Source organism: Polypterus senegalus, chromosome 18 (assembly GCF_016835505.1).
Source record: "Polypterus senegalus isolate Bchr_013 chromosome 18, ASM1683550v1, whole genome shotgun sequence".
In the NCBI taxonomy this organism is placed as follows: Eukaryota; Metazoa; Chordata; class Cladistia; order Polypteriformes; family Polypteridae; genus Polypterus; species Polypterus senegalus.
The window spans coordinates 21,242,874-21,264,831 of NC_053171.1; the positions used below are offsets into that span (position 1 = coordinate 21,242,874).

At 39.8% G+C, this 21,958-nt stretch overlaps 1 protein-coding gene across 2 annotated transcripts in view; it reads right to left on the reverse strand.

The window, feature by feature from the left end:
* ccdc88c (coiled-coil domain containing 88C) overlaps positions 1-21,958 on the reverse strand; it is a 217,997-nt gene that overhangs the window by 41,067 nt on the left and 154,972 nt on the right. For both annotated transcript variants that reach the window (XM_039742336.1, XM_039742335.1), the window contains exons 5-15: positions 18,951-19,009; positions 17,604-17,687; positions 17,317-17,460; positions 12,127-12,308; positions 11,630-11,711; positions 11,336-11,494; positions 10,550-10,696; positions 6,528-6,672; positions 5,948-6,108; positions 1,453-1,590; positions 46-1,116 (exon numbers count right to left, since the gene is read on the reverse strand). In XM_039742336.1, the coding sequence (XP_039598270.1) occupies positions 46-1,116; positions 1,453-1,590; positions 5,948-6,108; positions 6,528-6,672; positions 10,550-10,696; positions 11,336-11,494; positions 11,630-11,711; positions 12,127-12,308; positions 17,317-17,460; positions 17,604-17,687; positions 18,951-19,009 (2,372 nt within the window). The remainder of the gene's footprint in view (positions 1-45; positions 1,117-1,452; positions 1,591-5,947; positions 6,109-6,527; positions 6,673-10,549; positions 10,697-11,335; positions 11,495-11,629; positions 11,712-12,126; positions 12,309-17,316; positions 17,461-17,603; positions 17,688-18,950; positions 19,010-21,958) is intronic.

Genomic DNA, 21,958 nt, shown 5'->3' on the forward strand with positions numbered 1-21,958 from the left:
TTATATTATCTACTGGACATGGTTTGTTTTTTTGCCCCCTCTTACCTCTCTGAGGGTCGCTAGTGTCCGCTTGTCAATGGTGGCTTGTTTCTGTAATTCTTTTATCTCCTTCTCCAGCTCTTTAGCTTTGCTGTGAGCCTCCTTGAACTTGCTCAGTTCCTTTTCAAGCACTTTATTCTCCTTTTCTAATGTTGACATTTTGGCACAGTTCTCATCTAATGCTGCCTCTTTCACCTCCACCTGCTGTCGGAGCCGCTTGGCCTCCTTCTCCAAATGCTTTTTGTCCTTCTCCAGCTGACATACTTCCTGCTCAAGGCAATTCTGATCCAGCTCTAACTTTTCCAATCGTTTGCTGGTGATCTTCAGCTCCTCCATGTTCTTCTGTAGCACCTGGTTTTCCTTCTCTGTATCCTGCAGCTCTTTCTCTAGATGCTGCATCTTTTTGTTGCTATTCTCCAATGTTTGTTGGAGCCTCTGGTTTTCAGAATCAAGGCCTTGGTAAGTAAGCTCCAGCTTCTCATATTTTCTACTCAAGACCTTTAGTATTTCCACACTTCTAACCAACTCCTCCTTCTCTTTTTCAAGTTCTTTATGTTCAGCTTCTATTTGAGACAATTTCACATTTGCAAATTTCAAAGTCTCCACTGTCCTCCTCATTTCTAGATTCTCTTGCTCTAGCTGTCGGTTTTCAATTTCAAGGGCTTCTATCTTGAGGGATGCATTCTGTGCTGTATCGACTAGCTTCTTCAGTTTTCGGTTTTCTATCTCCAGCCCAGAGTTCTCCAGCTCAAGTGCTTTGATTTTGTCACATGTGATCTGTAAGGCGGCTACTTTTTTTTGCAGTCCTTCATTAGTATGCTCAAGCTTATGCACCTCTCTTTCCAGTTCGTCTGATTTCTCTGACTTTTCCTTCAGCAGTAGCAGCTCCTTTTGGATTTGCTTCTTCTCAAACTCCAGCTGAGTCAACTTGCTGCCTGTGTCTGTGATGCTCTCATGAAGGATCCTGTTTTCTTTTTCTATCTCCTTCACTCTGGCCTCAGTACTGACCTGGGTCCTCTGACGAAGGGAATCCACCGTCTGTCTTAGATGTTCGTTTTCATGCTGTAATTCTGAAATCTAAAATACAAGCATTGTAAAGTTTCATTTTCACTGTTGTAGTAATTTGCACCTCAAACAAACATGAAAGCAGTCTAAGTGTGAACACTGCTACTTGAACCAAGAAGCAGCACAGGACAGTTAAGACTATTTTAGAACTCAGCATCCTCTCTCTTTTGAATTCTATTGTTTCTTTCTCTTTAGATACCTTTGCCCATATGCAAATACATTACCAGCAACAGTAAACCTTAATATAATGGTTTGTTAAAAACCAGTTTTCTGTGCAAATGCATTACAGAGCCTGCAGTGTAAATGGCATGCCTAACAACAGGTTGGTTCTGCCAGTCTTACACGTACCTGTCTGTCTCTGTCAGTTTGTCTGCTCTCATTAGTATCCTTCAACTGCTGTTTCTCTTTTAGCAGGTCCTCCACCAGGGTCTCCATGTCTTGGTTTGCTTGTTTCTCCTTATCAAGCTGGGATTCAAGCTGCTCCACCTAAATAACAGAACACTAATTTATCATTGCAGGTGACAACAACTTGAGGTATTCCTTCCTTAATAATCTCAGCAAAATTATCTTGACATTTATACAAACTTTATAAAAAGAAAAGCAATATATACATGGTGCACATTTTAATTGGGATTGTAGCATACATGTGAGTAACAATTTCACTTCATTGTTGTGCAACTTAACTTAGCTCACACACACAGGAATGGACTTATGGGACATGGCTAGCAAGTGTGAAAAAGGGTCTTCATCGCATCACGCATTCTGTTGCAAATGCAGTAGCGTTTCATGTTTATAGTCAAGAACCATTAATGTTCAACTTTTAACACTAAGTGTAAAAAATTGATGAAAGATCTCCAAGTAAAATAATCTCTTTAGTTTTTTCTTACAAATATATCTAAATGCCCAGTTAGTCCATTTTGGAATAACCTTAGAAACTTTATAGTCCTTGACAGAGTGCAGAAATACTAGTATATTAAAATCGAAGTGCTTATAGCCCTAATGATTAATATACAATCATGCGCCACTTCACGATCGACTGTATTAAGGCCATTTATACTTGTAGCCAAAAGCCATAGGAAAATAATAGAGTAATAATGGTCTAGAAATTGTCAAAATTAGCTACTACAAGCCACAAAGGCTGTATGTCTTTTGTTTATCACATACTTGTGGCAGCACTGATAGCCAAAAAATGGTATACTCTACACAAACGAGGTGAAAGAAGCAGTGGTGGAGCTGCAGAGGTAGCAGTTCCCCAGCTGTCTTCCTTCCTGTACTGGTGCTGCACAGTGCAACCAACAAATGTCCACAAACCAGAAATTAGTTATATATATATATATATATATATATATATATATATATATATATATATATGTATGTAAAGCCCTCACTCACTCACTCACTCATCACTAATTCTCCAACTTCCCGTGTAGGTAGAAGGCTGAAATTTGGCAGGCTCATTCCTTACACCTTACTTACAAAAGTTGGACAGGTTTCATTTCGAAATTCTATGCGTAATGGTCATAACTGGAACCTATTTTTCTCCATATACTGTAATGGACTTTAGCTCGATGGCCGTGGGGGGCGGAGCTGCGTGTTACATTATCACGCCTCCCACGTAATCACGTGAATTGACTGTGAATGCAGTACATAGAAAAGAAGGAAGAGCTCCCAAAGAGCGCTGAAGAAAAACGCATACAAGCTTATTCATAAGTGCAGCTACTGTGGAAACAAAGCATGGTGTAAACCGTAAGTTTAAATTAAGTTTATGGACACGCTCCCACTGCCATTTGTCATGCCTTCGACGAATACTTTATTCGTAAGATACAAGTTTAATGAGAAGACACGAGGTATAAACGAGACTTTGGATCACTTTGTAACGGAGTTAAAATTGCTGTTGCGAGAAACTTTTAAGTACCGGGTCTCAGCTAACATTAAATAAAGCCGTGGACATCGCAACATCACACAAGAGAGCAGCTCACGTGAACTGACTGAACGCAGTACGAGTGATCACTTCCATGCATCAAACCTGTTCAAAAAACACATTACACAATTGACAAGGTAGGAAAAGAATATGCTCCGAGCTGAGCTCCACAGCTAACGCAGTCTTGTGGAAGCAACTTCGTCACGCTGCCACCAAATACTCACAGAAAAATCCACAAGTTAACACACATGCTGTCTCTAGAGTTTCTCCACACTCAATGTATTCCTCACGTCCCCTTTATACCCTCTGATCTCCCACTTCAATTCAGATGCCTCCAATTTCCAGTAAGGCTCTGCTTCGCAATGACAAGTAATAAGTCTCAGGGACAGACCCTACAAAAGGTTGCTATTGATTTCAGGCAAGATTGCTTTTCTCCTGGACAACTATACGTTACATTCTCAAGAGTGAGGTCACGCAGCTTTGTCATTTTACAACCGGAGCGCTGAACTGACAACTTTCTATATAAAGAGAACTATAACAATCGTAATAAACGAACAATAAAACAGCGGAGAACCTATGGATTAAATAAAAAGGCAGCTTCCTTGGCGAAGCAAGGAAAAAGGATGGCCTTATATAACGTTCGTTTATAAAACAGCGGAGAAGCTGTGTAAAGGCTGCTTCACAAAAAACCAGCGGAGTGCCTTATATGAGCAGGCAGTCAGCTAAAGAAGGGAATCAATAAATATCTATAATCACAATAAACGAACAAAAAATAGCGTACAAGCCGCAGATTAAATAAAGGAAATGGGTACCTGAACAGTAAAGTAAGTCTCGAATCGCTACACAATAACTATAAGAATCGTAATAAATGAACAATAAAACAGTACAGAACCGTGAAGCAAGGAGAAATGACGGCCTTATATGGCGTTCGTTTATAAAGCAGCGGAGAAGCTGTGTGAAGGCGGCTACACAAAAAAAAAAGCAGAGCGCCACACTCTGAATGTATTCCTCGCATCACCGTTATACCCTCTGATCTCCCATTTCAATTGAAATGCCTCAAATTTCCAGTAAGGCTCTGCTTCACGATGACAATTAATAAGTCTCAGGGACACACCCTACAAAAGGTTGCCATTGATTTGAGGCAACATTGCTTTCCTCCTGGATAACTATGCGTTGCATTCTCAACAGTAAGCTAGCACAGCTTGGTCATATTACAACCGGAGTGCTGAACTGACAACGTGGTATACAAAGAGATCCTTAACAGATAGTTATTGGTACATTTTCCCTCAGTTTAAAAAGGTTTTCTTTTCTTCTTAATAAAAATTAAAAGCAGTACTTCGTCGCTGCGAAGAGCTGGGATTTTGCTATATACAGGATATATATATGTAGATATGTATATATATATATATATATATATATATATATATATATATATGTATGTATGTGTATATGTATATATGTAGATATGTATATATATGTGGATGTGTGTATATATATATATATATATATATATATATATATATATATATATGTGTATATGTGTATATATATATATATGTGTATATATATATATATATATATATATAGATATATATATATAGATATGTGTATATGTGTGTGTGTGTGTGTGTGTGTGTATATCAGCAACACTCATAACAGTGACAAAACAATTACATTGACAATCATGTTATGTTATTTTTAAAATGTTTCCTTTTCTTTTTCATAACTTCTTTAACACACTACTTCTGCTATGCAAAGCGCTGGTATTTTGCTAGTATATATACATATATATTGTAAAAGATGCCCCAGACACAGACAGACACTGAGACAGCCAGATGTCCACAACACACACATCTACTTCTCTATTTTCTGCAACGCAGCACTCGCAAATGGACAATAATGGCTCAGTTCTTATCTCTGTCTTTTCTTCACCGCCTCCACTCCTCTCCTTCAAGTGGAGTGAGGTGGCCTATTTTATAGTTCACCCGGATGTGTTCCAGGTGCTTCCTGATGATCTTCCAGCAGCACTTCCTGGTGTGGCAGAAGTGCTGCATTCCAGGGCTCCATAATTATCCAGGTGCCCCCTGGTGGTGACCATGCAGACCAGGGTGGCTGCCCTCTCATGACCTGGGGGAGGTATTGTCCCTCTCCTGGTCCATCCAGGCATCCCAGCTGGGCTGAATCCCCAGCCATTCACCATAATATAATATTTTATATAGTGTATATATATATGTACACACACACATACAACTTATATTTGCGCTTACGGAGTTCCAGTGTTCAGAGCACTAATTGGCCATCTAGCGCAATATTTGTTTTTGAAGTGCCACTTCACGCAGCTGGCACGTCTTTTCTGTTTCCCATCTGTGCAGATGGTTCACATTTTTTTCTATCATCAAGAAGATAGAAATGCCTTGTACATAGTGACTTTACTGAAGCAGCAGACTCACATCCAAGCCAACTCCTACTAATAAACATAAACAAAAACAAGCCGGATGAGGTTTGATTTAGGTAGTGTCAGATATTTAAACAGATAATTAATACTGTACATCATAATCATGAAAACTTAAAACAGCTCAAGATGAAATAAACACACAAAGTCTTAACAATTCCCTTCTTTTAAAGAGAAACCATAATATTAAAACCTGCTACAATCCTAACCAACTCTCACTATGTCCATCCACAACTTAGCCATATACTCTGTCTCTCTTTCTTTTAAGATTGCCAACTCCTGACAATGGTAAGTTGCACCTCCAGACAACATTCTGTTCCTTTCACCATCAAGCAATATGCTTTATTAATGCTTAATTTGTCTGGAATGATGCAAAGCCAACACTTTTGTAGCAGTTACCCCTGTTCTTCAATCTTTGTAAAAGGACTCTGATAATGACAAGTCAGATACTCCTAGAGAGCGAATCCCACCTTTTTATTCAGCTGCTGGACTTGAAGATTACCCTCCTCCAGGGTAAATGATGCATCCCGCAACTCCTGGATCATATTCTGCAACCCCTGATTTTCTTTCTCTAGCTTTAGGATACGGCTGGATGCAGATTCATTGAGCTCAAACACAAAAGACTTGCAGGCTGTTGGGAACGAGAACGACACTGGACTAAATTATTCAGAAGATATGCATAGATAAGAAACCCAAGATTCTCTCCTTTCCACACAGCCCATGCCCATTTGACTAAAAGACTGGTCTCCATAGAAAACAGAGAAACTTAACTTCAATATATAAATGTACAGAGAGACAGAAACTAAGCTGCAAGTTCCTATGTAAGCAATGGCTCCTTTTGTGCCCTTTCAGCAAGAAACATGGACTGCCTGTGTTTGTTATAAGTGACACCCCATTCCCTAACACAGGATGAAATCAGATTACCTGAAACTATAATAAACATGATCAATTAATTTTGACTTTGGTGAAAAATAGCCTTTATACCCATGCAAAGCTCTGAACCATTCTGATTAATGAACAAGAACAAAAATGAAAAGAACTTTCTCTAACCATCATTGACATCAGTACTCTTGGAGAGCTGCTCCAGTTCCCATCCCAAATGGGCTGATTCATTCATGCTCTGCTTCTGAGCAATCTCCAGCATCATATTTTCTTCTAAAAGTTCCTCAATCCGCTTCTTATCTGTATCTCTGTCCTAGTAAAGCAAAACATACAAGAGAAATTTACTAAAAAAAATGGCCACCAGGCTAGAAGAATACACCCGTTTGAAAGAACTGTCACACCATTTTTTAACTCAATCACCGGGTTGCATAATAAACAAACAGAGACTGGCTTGAGCCCCATTCAAAGTTCCAATCAGAGTCTCCTTCACCATGTCCACCACAGAAAAGTGATGATCATCAATCATGCAGTATCAAAGTACAGCAATTTTTATCTCTCAGGTTCTGACATCTTGAACGAAAACTTATATTTATAGGTTAAAGTAAAGTATGTAGAGCTTAAGATCTGAAGCACCCAGACACCATATTTAAAGAATTATTCCACTATTACGCAAAACTAAACTGCGCTTGCACTGACAGGAGTCAACCTGCTATTACTTTCCCATCATGTTTTTGGTTGGCAGAAGACAAGAAAAATGTGGGTTCCTTGATCTTGCATCACACTTGAAGCCTATTAAAAATGCACAAAGAGCACAGAATTCCCATGTCATGAGAGTGAATGAGATTGCTTTCATCTGTGGGCCAAATATATTTTATTACAACTTAAAAATCCACTTTGCTTGGAGTTTGCCAAGAAAAACTATAGTTTGGGTAGAGTTGCAGCTTATGTGAGGTATGAGATATTGCACATAGAACCAAAACTGTCTATAGCCAACTTACCATAAGCATGTGTTTATACAAAAAATAACTGTACATGTTAAAATCACACTTTTATGAAAAATACTTCAAGTAATAATAATTAATAATATTCCTAAGCTCATAATTCAATTGAGAATACACACTGGGGTGCCAGGGTCTATCCAAGCAGTGTTGGCCAAAAGGTAGAACTAATTCAGATTTGACAGTAAAATTAGCCAACAAGGAGAAAACGTGTAAATTCTACAAAGTCAAAAAAATCTTTTATGGTCCTCAAATAAAGCAGTTCATGTGCATCTCATGAAACACAGAGCCCCAGGTCACTCCACCATCCGATTATCCTACAATCCTAATGTGCCAGTTACAAGGCTGTTAGCTGCCTCACATTCCTTGAAAAAAGAAAAAAAAAGAAAAATAAAAAGACATGCTACAGGTTGCCTACAAGAAAAATGACCAGGATTGTGGCTTCTTGGCGGACAGAGATGTGCTTGCTATGAAATCCTACAAAGAGTGATCAGTTCTAAAATTAAAATTTGCAAAGGACATATGTGCGGGGAGTAGGGGAAGGGCATGGGGTTATGCCAGTAATGGTGCAATGCTAGAGAAAAGCTGCAAAGGCAAAAACTACGCGCTTTTTTTTCATGTTTCATTAAGAAGATCAAATCAGTGTCATATCATCCATCCATCCATCCATTTTCCAACCCACTGTCATATCATGTAAGTGCTAAATAAGTTTGGGTCTTTGAGTGGGATTAAAACTAAAATTAGTCCCTAATACCTCTGTATTTAACTCACCAGTCTGCCAGGTATCTTGCAGATTTGACTGTCCTAATATAAATATAATTCTGTGAAAAAGAAGTGCAATGATTATTCCTACCCATTATTCCAGTTTGCAGTATCTTTGCTAACTTATGTAATGAACGCAACATAACCATCCAAGTAATGCACCTGTCAGTTTTTAAGTGAGATAGCAGATTACAGAGATCTTTTTTAGCATGCCAGGAGCAAAAGTGTAGGTAGGGCAGTGTTTTCCAAGCTTTTTCCTGTGGTGGAACGCTTTTGTAACCCAAAAAATCCCAATGACCAAAACAATTCTACCAAGCACAAAAGCATTAAATCTCTAGACTGTGGCAGACGACCAGGGATCTTGCCCCACCAGGACGCCTGGAAGAGGATTGGACCACGGGAGGGGCACTGTTTTTCCCTGGGCATAGGAGGGCAGCCCCCTTGGATTTCATCAGAGCCACGGAGAACCCTGGCGGGACCAGTGGCTACTGCCAGGGGGCACCTGGGTTGTCCTAGAGCCCTGGAGGACAGCACTTCCGCCACACCAGGAAGTGCTGCCGAACCAGGAACTATGTATGCCCGGATTGCTTCCGGGTGCAAGAGCAGCACTTCCCCCACACTAGGAACAGCTGCCGGAAGCCCATCACCAAGCACCTAGAGCACATCCGAGGCGTGATAAAAGGGGCCGCCTCACTCCCTTTGAGGAGCCAGAGTCGGTAGGAGGAAGACGGAGCTTGCGAGAGAGGAGTGGAGGTGGCTGAAGAGAGGAAAGTGTGGTGGTTGTGCACTGTAGTTGTGTGTTGTGTCGCAAAATAAACGTGGGTGTTGCGGACATCAGGTGTCTGTCTGTGGTCAGGCTATCTTTTTATAAGAGTATTAAACTGTCCAAAGGGGCAGGACAGGGGGGCATTAAAAAAGCAGCTTGGAGATTGCCGTTTGCAGACACAGCATTCGTGTAGACTTTACATGTGCAGGGTATAATTATCAAGCTGTTGATGTTGATGAACAATTGAGAATAGTACTTACAGAGTCTTAGCACAACTTTTAATGTATGCCCATTTTACAGATGTGTATTCTTTCAATTATATCGGACTTTAGCAGTGCATTTAAAGTCAATAGTCATTATGATCATTTTTTTTTTTTACATTGACACGTCTGTTTCTCATATGCTATGCCAATTTTATTAATTCCTTAGTGTTGATTCAGTGTGTATTTAATTCATGATTTATGTATTCATTTTATAATTACATGCTTTAATGTCAGATGTCATGATTAACAATACACATTTCTATAATTTGTTAATTCATTTTTTTAATCGATTCCCAGCCCATATCTACTCTCTAAAATCCAAAGCCTAAAAGTGCAACAATTTTGTGCAACAATTTTATGTGACTCTTTTGTCATGCTTTAAATCAGGCTTATTTTAAAACCTAAATATATATGTTTGGTATCATTCTTTTCAGAATTTATCGAACTTTAATGTGATGTTGTTAGATAATGCAAAGAGTACGCGACACAAGGCTTCACCTCTGATGCGGACGTCCAAGGTTCGATATCCGAGAGGGGGTGCAGTGAGTGTGTACGCTTGATGAGCCCAGAATTAGGGCGAAACACGTGTCGTACTCTTTGCATTATTTGACTTTAAACTATTCAACCATATATATATATATATATATATATATATATATATATATATCACACACATACATACATATACATATACCTGTATATACATATGGGCGGCATGGTGGCGCAGTGGTAAATCTGCCTCGCAGTTAGGAGACCTGGGTTCGCTTCCCGGGTCCTCCCAGCGTTTAGTTTGCATGTTCTCCCCGTGTCTGAGTGGGTTTCCTCTGGGTATTATGTGCGTATACATACAAACATACAAACATACACACACACACACACACACACACACACAATATATATTTTGTGGGCCAACAACTTGAAAACTGTGAGCACAGAAGGTTAAATGCACCTCAAGACTCTATTCTACTGAAACATGCACATTATCTGTACATTTACTTCCCATCAAGAAAAATCATCACAGCATTCTCTTTGTGACAGCCAACTGGCACACCCATGCTTTGCACAATGTGGTTTCCATGCAGTCAGCATGCAAGCCTGTAATCATGTATTGCTGAATAAGCAAGCACAAGACTATTCGCACACACTAATTTTCCTTCTAACACATCTGTGCATTTCTAAATTCAAGAAAAAAAATGTATACATGATGCCTTATGTACTTGATAATTTGCCATAAGTAAACAGATCTGTATGTCCACTTTGTATTTCATATCCTGTTCACAAGTATTACCATTGAAAAGTAAAGTGAATGTGGCAACAACAAAAGGCAACTAATAAAAAAAAGGTTTATGCAGCTTCTCTTGTAAATTAAAAAACTGAACATGCAGACTATTAGACACTTACAATTTCCAAGTCATGCAACTTGGATCTCAGTTGCAGGTTTTCTTTCTCTAATTCATGCAGTTTATCACATCGACTCCTTGTCAGGGTTAGCTGCTCCTCTAGCATCGCCTTGGTTTCCAGCAGTGTAACATTGTCATCACGGACCTCCTGCATGGGTGAGAATCAAGAGTAGGCATGTGCAAATGACATGGTATATATAAATGCACACACTCGCCACCTCACCTTCTTATAGATGGTTTAAATTCCTTGTTTTGCATGTACAAATGGGTGACAGAATTCTTAAAAATACCAGGGTAACATGGCTGTATTTTCAAATTCTAACTTCAAAATATTTTGTGTTTTCTTAAAGGTGAAGAACAAATGAAGCTTGGCATGATTGCTTTTTTAAAAGTTTTTTGAAAAGATGCTCCTTAAATTATAAGATTTAGGAACAAATCCCCACTGAACTCATTTTGATAAATTTGATAGTTGCATATATTATCAATTCCTCACTCACTGCACATATGTTCAGATGATAGTCAAAACTGTGATTAAATACAAAACACAATTAACTGAAAGAGTCAAGTACTGTATATTTTGTGGTATTATTTGCTTTTACTCAGCAGAGGGCGCCAGCTTCCCTAATGAGATCAAACCAGCTTTTGAACTTTTGAAAAATGAAGTCATACACTTTTTTTTGTTTTTAATTCCTTTTTGAAGCACTGAGCTCTGGATGATGCAGAGTCCAGACAAATGAAATTAAGCGATTTAAACATTAATTTGAAGCTGCAATCACCACAAACACACCTCCATGCGGGCTTTGTAGAAATGAACATCTTGAAGCTTCTCCTTGTACCGAGTCAACTCATTCTCCAGTCTGTCTACTTTGCTAGCCTTTTCACGCAGGGAATCCAATTCATCACGATAAGCACGCATGGATCGTGAGTCTGCCGATAGATGTGTGTTCTATGAGTTAAAAAAAAAACAAAACAATTTTTCATTAGCTCCAAGTGTCCCAATCACTATTTTCAGAAGGTCTCATTTGACAGACTGAATTAATTAAACACTACAAGGAAGTCTGAAAAGCTTAAATAGACTTGCCTCCTGCCGCAGTTTCTGCATCTCCACATCTAGTCGATCTACTTCATTTCTGGCGTCCATCAGCTGCTCGCTTTTTTCCTCTCTAGCAACAAAATCAGCAGTTCTTAGAAGGTTCCAAATTATCTGTTCATTTATCATACAGTCATTACTTTAATGAAACATCACCTCGCCAAGACGGACTATAGTATCCAGCTAGGAGTTGCGTCAGCAAAGAAATTCAAGAAGGAAAAACAAGTCTGCCTCAGAAAAATAAGCTGAAGCTTAAGAGTCTCCTTTTTGCAAATAAGCACAGGAAACCCCATCCTAGTCCTTGTGTATCTAAAAAACCTTTGAAAGCACTTTTCTAAATGTACAGTAGGCTCTGCTTACCAGGATCACCTCGCCTCTAGCCCTTAAGCTATTTGACCAAGTTGGCCTTGGCTACAGACTCCCTGAGCTGATTGTTCATAGCCCACATAAGAAAAGATCTTGACATTCATCATTTGAGAGCAACTTACAGCTCCTGCCTTGTCCTACGTAGCTTGGATTTGTATTCAGCCAACTCAACTGCCAAATGCTGTCGGTCATCTTTAGTGATTACGGAGATATTCCCATGTAGTGATTCAAGATTATTCTTCATGGGACTGGAAGGCTGTTGTGTCAGCAGATAATCACGCTCTTGTGTCAAATCCAAAATATGCTAGGAGACAATAAAAATATTTGTGAAATCAATTGATTTGCATTTCAGAAGCAATATAAAATGACTTTAAACAATTACAAACCAGTGAATCGGTTCGCAGCTGAGTGTGAAGTGGCTGGGATGGGAAACTGCACCTCCAAATCCAAGACCATGGTCCTCAGCCGGAAAAGGGTGGAGTGCCCTCTCAGGGTTGGAGGTGAGATCCTGCCCCAAGTGGAGGAGTTCAAGTATCTTGGGGTCTTGTTCACAAGTGAGGGAAGAATGGAGCGTGAGATCGACAGGCAGATCGGTGCGGCGTCCGCAGTCATGCGGGCTCTGCATCGGTCTGTCATGATGAAAAAGGAGCTGAGCCGTAAGGCAAAGCTCTCAATTTACCAGTCAATCTATGTTCCTACCCTCACCTATGGTCATGAGCTATGGATAGTGACCGAAAGAACGAGATCGCGAATACAAGCGGCTGAAATGAGTTTCCTCCTCAGGGTGTCTGGGCTTTCGCTTAAAGATAGGGTGAGAAGCTCAGTCTTCTGGGAGGGGCTCAGAGTAGAGCCGCTGCTCCTCCGCATCGAGAGGAGTCAGATGAGGTGGCTCGGGCATCTGATCAGGATGCCTCCTGGACGCTTCCCTGGTGAGGTGTTCTGGGCACGTCCAACCGGGAGGAGGCCCCGGGGAAGACCCAGGACACGCTGGAGGGACTATGTCTCCCGGCTAGCCTGGGAACGTCTCGGGATTCTCCATGAAGAGCTAGAAGAAGTGGCCGGGGAGAGGGAAGTCTGGGCATCTCTGCTCAAGCTGCTGCCCCCACGGCCCAACCTCGGATAAGCGGAAGAGGACGGATGGATGGATGGAAACCAGTTAAAGACAGTGGATGAATAGAAACTCTACAATGACCAAATGGTTAACTGCTAATTATAAATGACCATGCAAAGGTAGTATAAAAAAATAATACCAAATACACAACTAAGTACCCCAAAATCCATTGGGGCCTGAATCTGTAAAGTGCTAAGATAGTTTTCATATCCACATTTCAAGGTCATGCATTGTTGAATTTTCAATCAATCTGTACTTCAGGCTTATTCTATAAGCAAGGTTTCTCAACCTTTTTTTTTGGTGTTGTGATCCACTTTTAGCCATGTACAGTAAGTGTCTTTATGACCCACCTAGGGTTACCCTTGCCAAATGGAACATGATTGCCATTTCTTTATCATATCACCATTAGTGAAGCCAGCATGATCATCCAGGGATTTTAGTCAAAATCCCCCATGGTGAGTTGAGCATGATCGTCAAAGCGTTGCTCCCTTGGTGAATGGAGTATGACGTGACTGTCAAAGCCCTTTGAGGGAATCAAGGGTGACTGCTTGAGCGGCAACCACTGCGACTCAATACCATTATAAACAATAGCAACTTGCGAACCACTGCTGGTTGAATAACACTGTTCAATAATATGCATTAACTTAAAGAACTTAATACATGAGTAAATATATAACTTACAGTAACATCAGTGTAAACAGTTCATCAAAAAATAAAAGGGTAAATCATTACCCTGAAATGTGAATACAACTCTCAATAATTAATTTGCAGTAACACCAGTGTAAGATGCCGACATCTTATGTCCTCAGTCTTGTTTGGTATGATAGGTGTAGTTTTTAATGCTTAAATGCAAGTGTTCCTCATGACCTTCTGAATCAACGCTTATCATCATCTACCCATGATTAACGTACTAAAGAAATCAGGTAAAAAGCAAACCACATAAAGTTAATGCATCCTTGCCAAGCCTGGCACTGAATGTTATCAGATCAGGGGAGAGATGCAAAAACAGTCAGGAATATGTAAAGACATTAATTTCTTCCGATTCTTGAAAGTTCAGACTCACTATCAAGGGAAACATCTGAAATGTTCAAAAAAGCATTTGCTGTGATCACACACTTGTTGCCACTGCTATGTTGAGGTGGATGCTGGTCCTGCCTGCCTCTTTTACTGGACCACATCACCATGGCGGCAGTCTTAAATTCTGGTAGGTAATTTCTCTACTGTTTCTGTGCATCTGCAGATAAGGTTTGTGGTGAAGTGTTGTCAGGGGTCCGTGGTATATCTGAGCAGGTAGACATATTTTAAAAGAATTGTGCGGCTAAGACCGCATGAGTGTAGGAACCTCAGGGGAAAACGGTGTAGCCATTGAGAATTTAATGGGGTAATTGGCTAACAAGCGCAGACAGCACAGCCATCCCTCATTGGTGCTTTGTGAATTGTTTGCTGCCCTGTTATAAAAATGTCTGAGTAGGTCAGAAAGAGAAGGGGTAAAAAAAAAAAAATAAATAAAGGAAAAGAAAAGCATAGAGAAAGGGAGAGTAGGATCGGGAAGTCAGGCCAGTGCCATCGACAGAAGGTGAAACAGTTGGGAATGCCTTATGGAGGACCGAGGCAAACATCACTATAAGGAGCAAATCAGTCCTGCCAAGCAGCTTGAAGCAGAGGCAATCATGGGCTCCAGGGGTCCTGCTGGACCTTCAGAGGTAGCAGGATGAGGAAGGATGGTGGACTCTGTTTGCCAGTGTCTCTGCCCTACTAAACTGACCCATCGGGGTAAACAAGGGAAACAAGAGAGTAGAACACTGGAAATGAGATGGAAGATGATTCTGACTTTGGTAGCTATTTACTCATTAGATGTTTTATTGACTACGATGGACTGGCATCCTGCCCTGTGATTGCTGGGATAGGCTCCAGCAGACCGCCGTGACCCTGTTCAGGACTAAAAGTGGGCTAGCAAATAAATACCAATAAAAAAAAATCAGTCGGCCAGTTATCTTCTGACACAGCACTGTTTTTATGAATGATAATTCATTGAATGCACCACAATTTTAGATACTATGTATAAAAGTACTATGCACTTATGCATTTGTCTTAGTCAATCCTTGGTTATGACGAGCAATTTCATGGGAAAAGGAAGACGCATACATACACATCACACACGTGCGCATGGGAGGCAGCTAAAGGGCTTGAGTGAAGGCAGTTCTGAGGCATGCCGGGATGTGGCAGAGTGCACTGACTGATGCACTTGATGAGTTGCCAAGAGATTTAACCACGCCCCGAGCCGGAAATAAAAGACAAAGAGTAGATGACAAAGTAGAATGTCGTAAAGATGTTCAAAAATGTTAGCGCGATACACATGCTGAGCAGGTTAGAGATAATGGAAGTAGGAAAATTCAAAAGTCTCAAAAAAATGAGATTGCATTAACACAATCAAACAGAAATTATTACTCAATGAAATAACGGATCCGTGAGAAATAAAAGATTTGTTATTTGGTGAAATTGAAATCCAAAAACACTACAGGCAAAATATTCGAATCTACAAAAATCTGTTCATAAAAGCATCAATCAATGCTTAAAATGTAGATTTACATGATTCAGGACCATAAGCTATGAGAATGACAATTAAAGCTACTACAAGTTTTAATTTCAAAGAAAACACAATTTGGTCAGGTTTATAATTATGATCACGGAGAAGCGATGCAACAAAGAATCAAAGGAGTTAAATGATCAGACGTATCAGAAATTCTACATCCAATAATGGATACAAATGCATACGTCCAAAAGTTTCGCACTTTACATGAAATTAAATTGAAAATCACGGACAAAGAAGTTTTCTTGGATTTCTATATGAGATAATTTCAAGTCACGTGAGACGAGACTTTGTGCCAAGAGATTTAACCATGCCCAGGGCCGGAAATGAAAAACAAAGAGTACAAGACAAAGTACAACGTCATAAAGAGGTTCAAAAATGTTGGCGCAATACACATGCAGAGCAGGTTAGAGATTATGAAAGTACTGAAATAGTAAAGATTGCATTAGCACTAATAAACGGAAAATATTACACAATGAAATAACAGAATGAAAAGAGATCGAATATATACATAGGTGATATGACAGAAGTATGTAGATATTGTTCAGATTTAAACTTTAAGTCAGAGATTTGTAGATCGTCTAATTCATGTTCCCATCAGGGAAAAGTAGTGTTTCTTCCCAATGAAGAGACGTATCCGGTGAGAATTAAAAGATTTGTTTTTTGGTGAAAGTGAAATCCACATAAGTGAGCAGCAGAGACGCGAAGTGGCTGGAACGTAGCGCAGGCCGGGAGGATGGCGAGTGAAGCCCCCTAGTATAAAGTAAAATAAATACATCAAAAATAAATACTAAGGCAAAAAGATAGGCTTAAAGGTGGGATTTTAAAGTGACCAAAGTTGGCGATCACCTAATATAAAAAGGTAGACAATTCCAAAGCTTAGGGGCAGCTACTCAAAAACATGGTCCCCTTTAAGCTTAAGTGCACAACTCAGCATAACCGATAACTTCTGGATGGAGGACCTCAGCGATTGTGAAGGAGAGTGTAAGAGGTCAGTAAGACCATTCAGAGACTTAATAAACAAACGGTAAAATTATAAATTCAATCCTGTAGTGAACACGAAGCCAGTGAAGAGAAGCTACAACTGGTGTGATAGGATTCTGTTTTCAAGTGCCTGTTAGAAGCCTGGCAGCAGCGTTCTGATCCAGCTGAAGATGAGCAAGGGATGACTGATTAACTCCAATGTAAAATGAGTTGCAGTAGTCAAGCCAAGAAGAGATAAACGCATCAATTAGTGTTCAAAATCAAGTACAGAAAGAAAGGGCTTGACCTTGACCTGTAGTTAAACCCCTTGGAGTGAAAAGGTGAAAGTCTATACTTTGTATCAAATCTATTGTGGTGGTGTAAAGACGCAAAATTATGAAAGTTGTGTCACTGTCCAAATACTTATGGACCTGAATGTATAAACTAAAAAAATCAGATTACTTATCACTTATAAAAGTTCAAAGACAAATGATAAACAACTTAGCTAACTGTAAGGATAGGAGGGGATGCACTTGTTTTAACAGCCACAATCAAGAGAAAATCATTTTAAGCTAAACAATGTTATATGACTTAGAATCTCAAAATAAAACTGGGGTTAATTGACTTAAATAAGGTACACTAACAAACCTCAAAGCAGTCATCTCGGTCATCTATGAGCTTGCGAAGATGGGACATCATACTCCGACACACTGAATCCATCTCATCATATGGCAGACCACCAGGCTGTTCCAACCACTGAATATCAAAGACATTCTCTGGATTGTGGGTAACCTTCAAGAAAGCAACAGAACGGAAGCAACGGAGAGAAAAGCCCTGAGTGAGCATAGTTTATAATTCTTTATCAGGCAAAGGTGACACCTGTCAGCACAAACTCCTAGGAGATCATGTAACATCTGCTTATTTCAGCAGCTTACCTCTTGAATGTGACTGACTATAGCAGCTTGGGTCTCAATCTCCAACTGTTTAATTTTCTCAATAAATTCCTCCTTTCGTTCGCACTACGGAGAAAAGTGGGAGAAATTGTTTAATCCAAAGGGGAGAAAAACGTGCCAGCTAGTAATTTGGGGTAAACAACTAATATAAACTCATTCTGTGTTACAAATACGTGCACAAGCAGTTAAATATTACTGGTCACGTGAAGCTCAGTTAACTTTGAGTTACATGTTCTGTATAAAGGATATTGCATGTTTATATCAGATGATTTATTTTTATGTGCTATGTTTAATTCACTGTTTTGTTACAGCATGTTTCTGCATCTTTGGGGACAGGCAACCAAATAATTTGCATTGTACTGTAAGGTATCATGACATATCATATTTATCTGAACTTGATTAAAATGGAAAATCAAGGCTGCTGAAATTCTGATTAAAATAAAAAGGGAGACAGAACTTCTCCCTGTGCATCCCCACGTCTGGCCTTTCTAGTCTTTATAAGAAGAAGATGCAGCAGCCTAAAAGGATCATTGAAGTCTGACAGCTTTAACTGAATGCAAGAAAGCGGATGCTTCTGCCCAAAATAAAAAAAGAATACCCCACCACAAAAATTATATTTTTTAGCCTGTTCCTTACCCCCATATAGTTCTTAGTACTGGCCAAGAAAAAAAAAATAATTTCATGTTTTTTATGGAGAAAGATAGAATGGGACTCATTGGTAACCAATGCTAGACAACAGTGAACAATATCAAAAACGTCCATGAAAAAGTCTCATGTTATTTGTATCACATAATCCACATGTAAAATAATCCAGTCATGTGCCTACAGCATACAAACTGAATGTATTTCTCGCTAAAATAGGGTTAATTAAATAACTTCAGAAAATGAAAAACAGGAAGTCTCTTCAAATAGGATTGTTCTGTTCAATTAAAGACAGGACTCCTGACCAATGAATGAACAGGAGAGGCGGGTCTTAAAGTCAAAAGCACAACCCTGTGTGAGGGGGCTTCTTGTTTATGGAATATTTTCATTTTCCGAAGTTGTTTATTTAAAAATATCTCAGCAAGAAAATACATGCATTTTGCATGCTGTAAGCATACGATTTGACATGTGGATTAGTTAACACAAATAACGAGACAATATTTTAGCAAAAAAAGAGATGCGTTTTGACATTCTGAATATATGACTAGGTGACTGGAGGTCTGGATCATGTGCCACGATTACCGTGTGGCTTTTCCATGAGGTACTACATTCACGATTAGGGAAAAAAACAATATTTTGGGCTTCAAGAGAATAGCTACAGTACATCATAATTGCATTAAAAAATACCTGCACAGCACATCCCAGGATGAGGAGCAGCAATTTCTTCATTTCCTCTATGCTCTTTTCTGTAAAACAACAAAAATGGATGTTTATAGAATGCTACCTTGCAACCACTGTACACAGGCACATCCACTACACAACTGTACACCTGGAAAGGACAGCAGCCATACACAGAAATGTTATACTGAAATGCACACACAACTTGTAGACAAATCATTAATGAACACACACACAAACTCACCTCTCTAAAACAGCAGCATTCTACTGCTCACTGTTTATACTCACAAAGCAAAAGGTTGCAAAATATAGATGAACATCTCAAATATCTGAAAAGCACAATTATTGGAAAGCATCCCTTGAAAGAACAAAAAGCAAAACTCAAAAAAAGTAAGTGCAGTTAAAGAATGTGATCATGTGTCAACTATGTACTAAAGTAAATTGCAGCACATTCATTTTATGACTCCCTCCTTCTTCATTCCTCCCGCCACTCCCAGGAAGGACCTGCTCTGCACTTTGGAACAACTTCCTTTACATTTATTGTTAGCTTTCAATGCAATAAAAATTACTCAAGCTTCTCAAAGCAGGCACCTCTTTGTTGCTATTTTACACTTACATCAAAATGACTACATAGCCTCGTCAGTGATGGTTCTAAACTACCAAAGTGACACTGTGGGACTCAAGAGCTGGTCACCACAAGTTATCTGTTTAAGTATTAAGCTACCACTTCTGCATCAAATTCAAGACTTGTACCTGCCCATGCGAAATTAACAAATTCTCCATGTGTGTGCATGGGGTTTCCCACCACATCCCATACAGGGTACATTAACTGGCAAGTGTAATATGTCCCAGTAAGAGTGAGGTTTGTGCAAAAGCACCCAGCAATGTACTTGCAACCTATTCAGGGCTGAGACCTTCCAAGATAGTCCCAGATTTAGATAAGCAGGATAAGAAATTAATGGAGCACACAAAATTTTTTTTAAAAAGACACAACTAGAGCCATTAGCCATACAACATGCACTTCAGAACAGGTCACCCAACTGAAGCTAAGCACGTTCAGGCCCGGCCAGTACTTGGATGGGAGACCATCTAGGAAAAGCTTGGGTTGCTGCTAGAAGAGGTGGCAAGGAGAGCAGGGGGCGTTTACCCTGCCGTCTGTATGTGGATCCTAATGCCCCAGTGCAGTGATGGGGACACTGTGCTGTAAAAATGGTGCCAACCTTCAGATGAGACATAAAACTGAGGTCCTGACTCTCTGTGGTCATAAAAGATCACTGGGCAACTTTTGCAAAGAGTAGCGTATATCTCCATGTCCTGGCTAAACTGCCCTCCATGACCTAGTCATTCTGGACCCCTAATCATCCTCTGTCTCTCTCACCCCTTCACCACATAACAACTCATGTACTGGTGCAAAAATGGCTGCTGTCACATCATCCAGGTGGGTACTACACATTAGTGGTGGCTGAAGTGGCTTCCCACTTACTATATGTGGCCAAGGTAAAACCTTTTAAAAGGAATAATGAGACCAGAACATGTCAAAAATAAAATGTCTTTCACTGCAATGAATAACAATCTTACCAAGGGGTATCAGGTCAAGAGGCTGCAGCGTGTAGGAAGTTTAAAAGGAAGGGGATCAGCAGAAAAGCAGCTAAAAACTTCAGCCTCCTTGAACGCACAGGGAAACATGTGCATCCTCTCCAGCCTGACCAGTTATATTAGAACAAATGGAAATACAAAATAAAAAATTTTAATGACAATGAGAAAATAAATGAAAGTTGAACTGAATTCTGGCCTTGTGAATACCAATCTAAAGGCCAGGAACTGAATTTTAAGGGCCTGGAAGCAACCTGGGCGTAGGTTCACACAAGTACTGACCCCACTACTTACGTGCATAGCAAACAAGCAGCTAAAAACGATCTGAAAGGCCCCCTGAAAATGGACCGGCCCACCTCCAGTGCGTCATTGGAAACAGCTGGCCTCAGCAAATACTGTCTGGAGCAATTATATTTTGAAGGCAAAATTGATTTTGGGAACACAGCACATCTACCAAACTGCCATTTAAATTACCGAGCTTTACAAAAAAAGGAAAGTAAGATTTTAATTAGAATCAGCACATCCTATAGGCTGTGTGAGGCATACAAGAAAAGGCCACTTAATAAAACTGAGGTTGGAATGCGCATGGCACTCTTCCGAGTTTTAATGTTCATAGTACCTAATAAGCAGTTTGAATTGTGGGAAGTGTGTTAGCAAATTTGAAAATTAAGATCTGTTTTGTTTAAAATTTACGACATTTAACTGAGGCTAGGATTCTGAGCCGGCAATCAGAAGGTTGCCAGTCCGAATCTCTTAAACGCCAGAAGTGACTCTACTCTGTTGGACCCCTGAGCAAAGCCCTTAACCTAAGTCTCTGTTTTTTTGTCAGTGAGGCTTTGACATCATGGACCATAACGTGCCTACTAATTCAGCGTAAGCAGGAACACTCAATAAAATTGAATAAAAAAAAAAAAAAAGTGACAGTGAGATATGAAGAAGGCAGATTCGCCAGCGTTTGTGTGTCAGCTTTTATCCTTCCAGATCAGAGAAGGTCCAGTTCCACTGCCTCAAAACACCACTCACATCTACAGTTATTCCCAGCTGCAGATAAAAAGTAACAGTGTCAGATCCCTGGGGGGCGGGTCGGGGCATTACTATGTATCGTGACTGAGAGAATAAAAGTGGAAAAAGAAAAAAAAAAAAGTAACTTTTACAAGTACTATACATTTACAGCGGATGTTACAGACTTAAATCAAATGTATGTATTTATTGTCTAATAACAATAAGAGCAGCTCACTACTCAAAATGGTAAATATATGAGGCAGGCAGGATCAAAACGGGGGACTCGAATATAAGTCAGCAATTTTTACCGCTGCGCCACGGATGTTGTTGTGTCATTCTTGAACCTTCTGTGAAAGTGTTTATTTGATCTTTGCAGTTCAGGCTTTACACATTGTATAGTTTATGTCTGCATTTTGTCATTT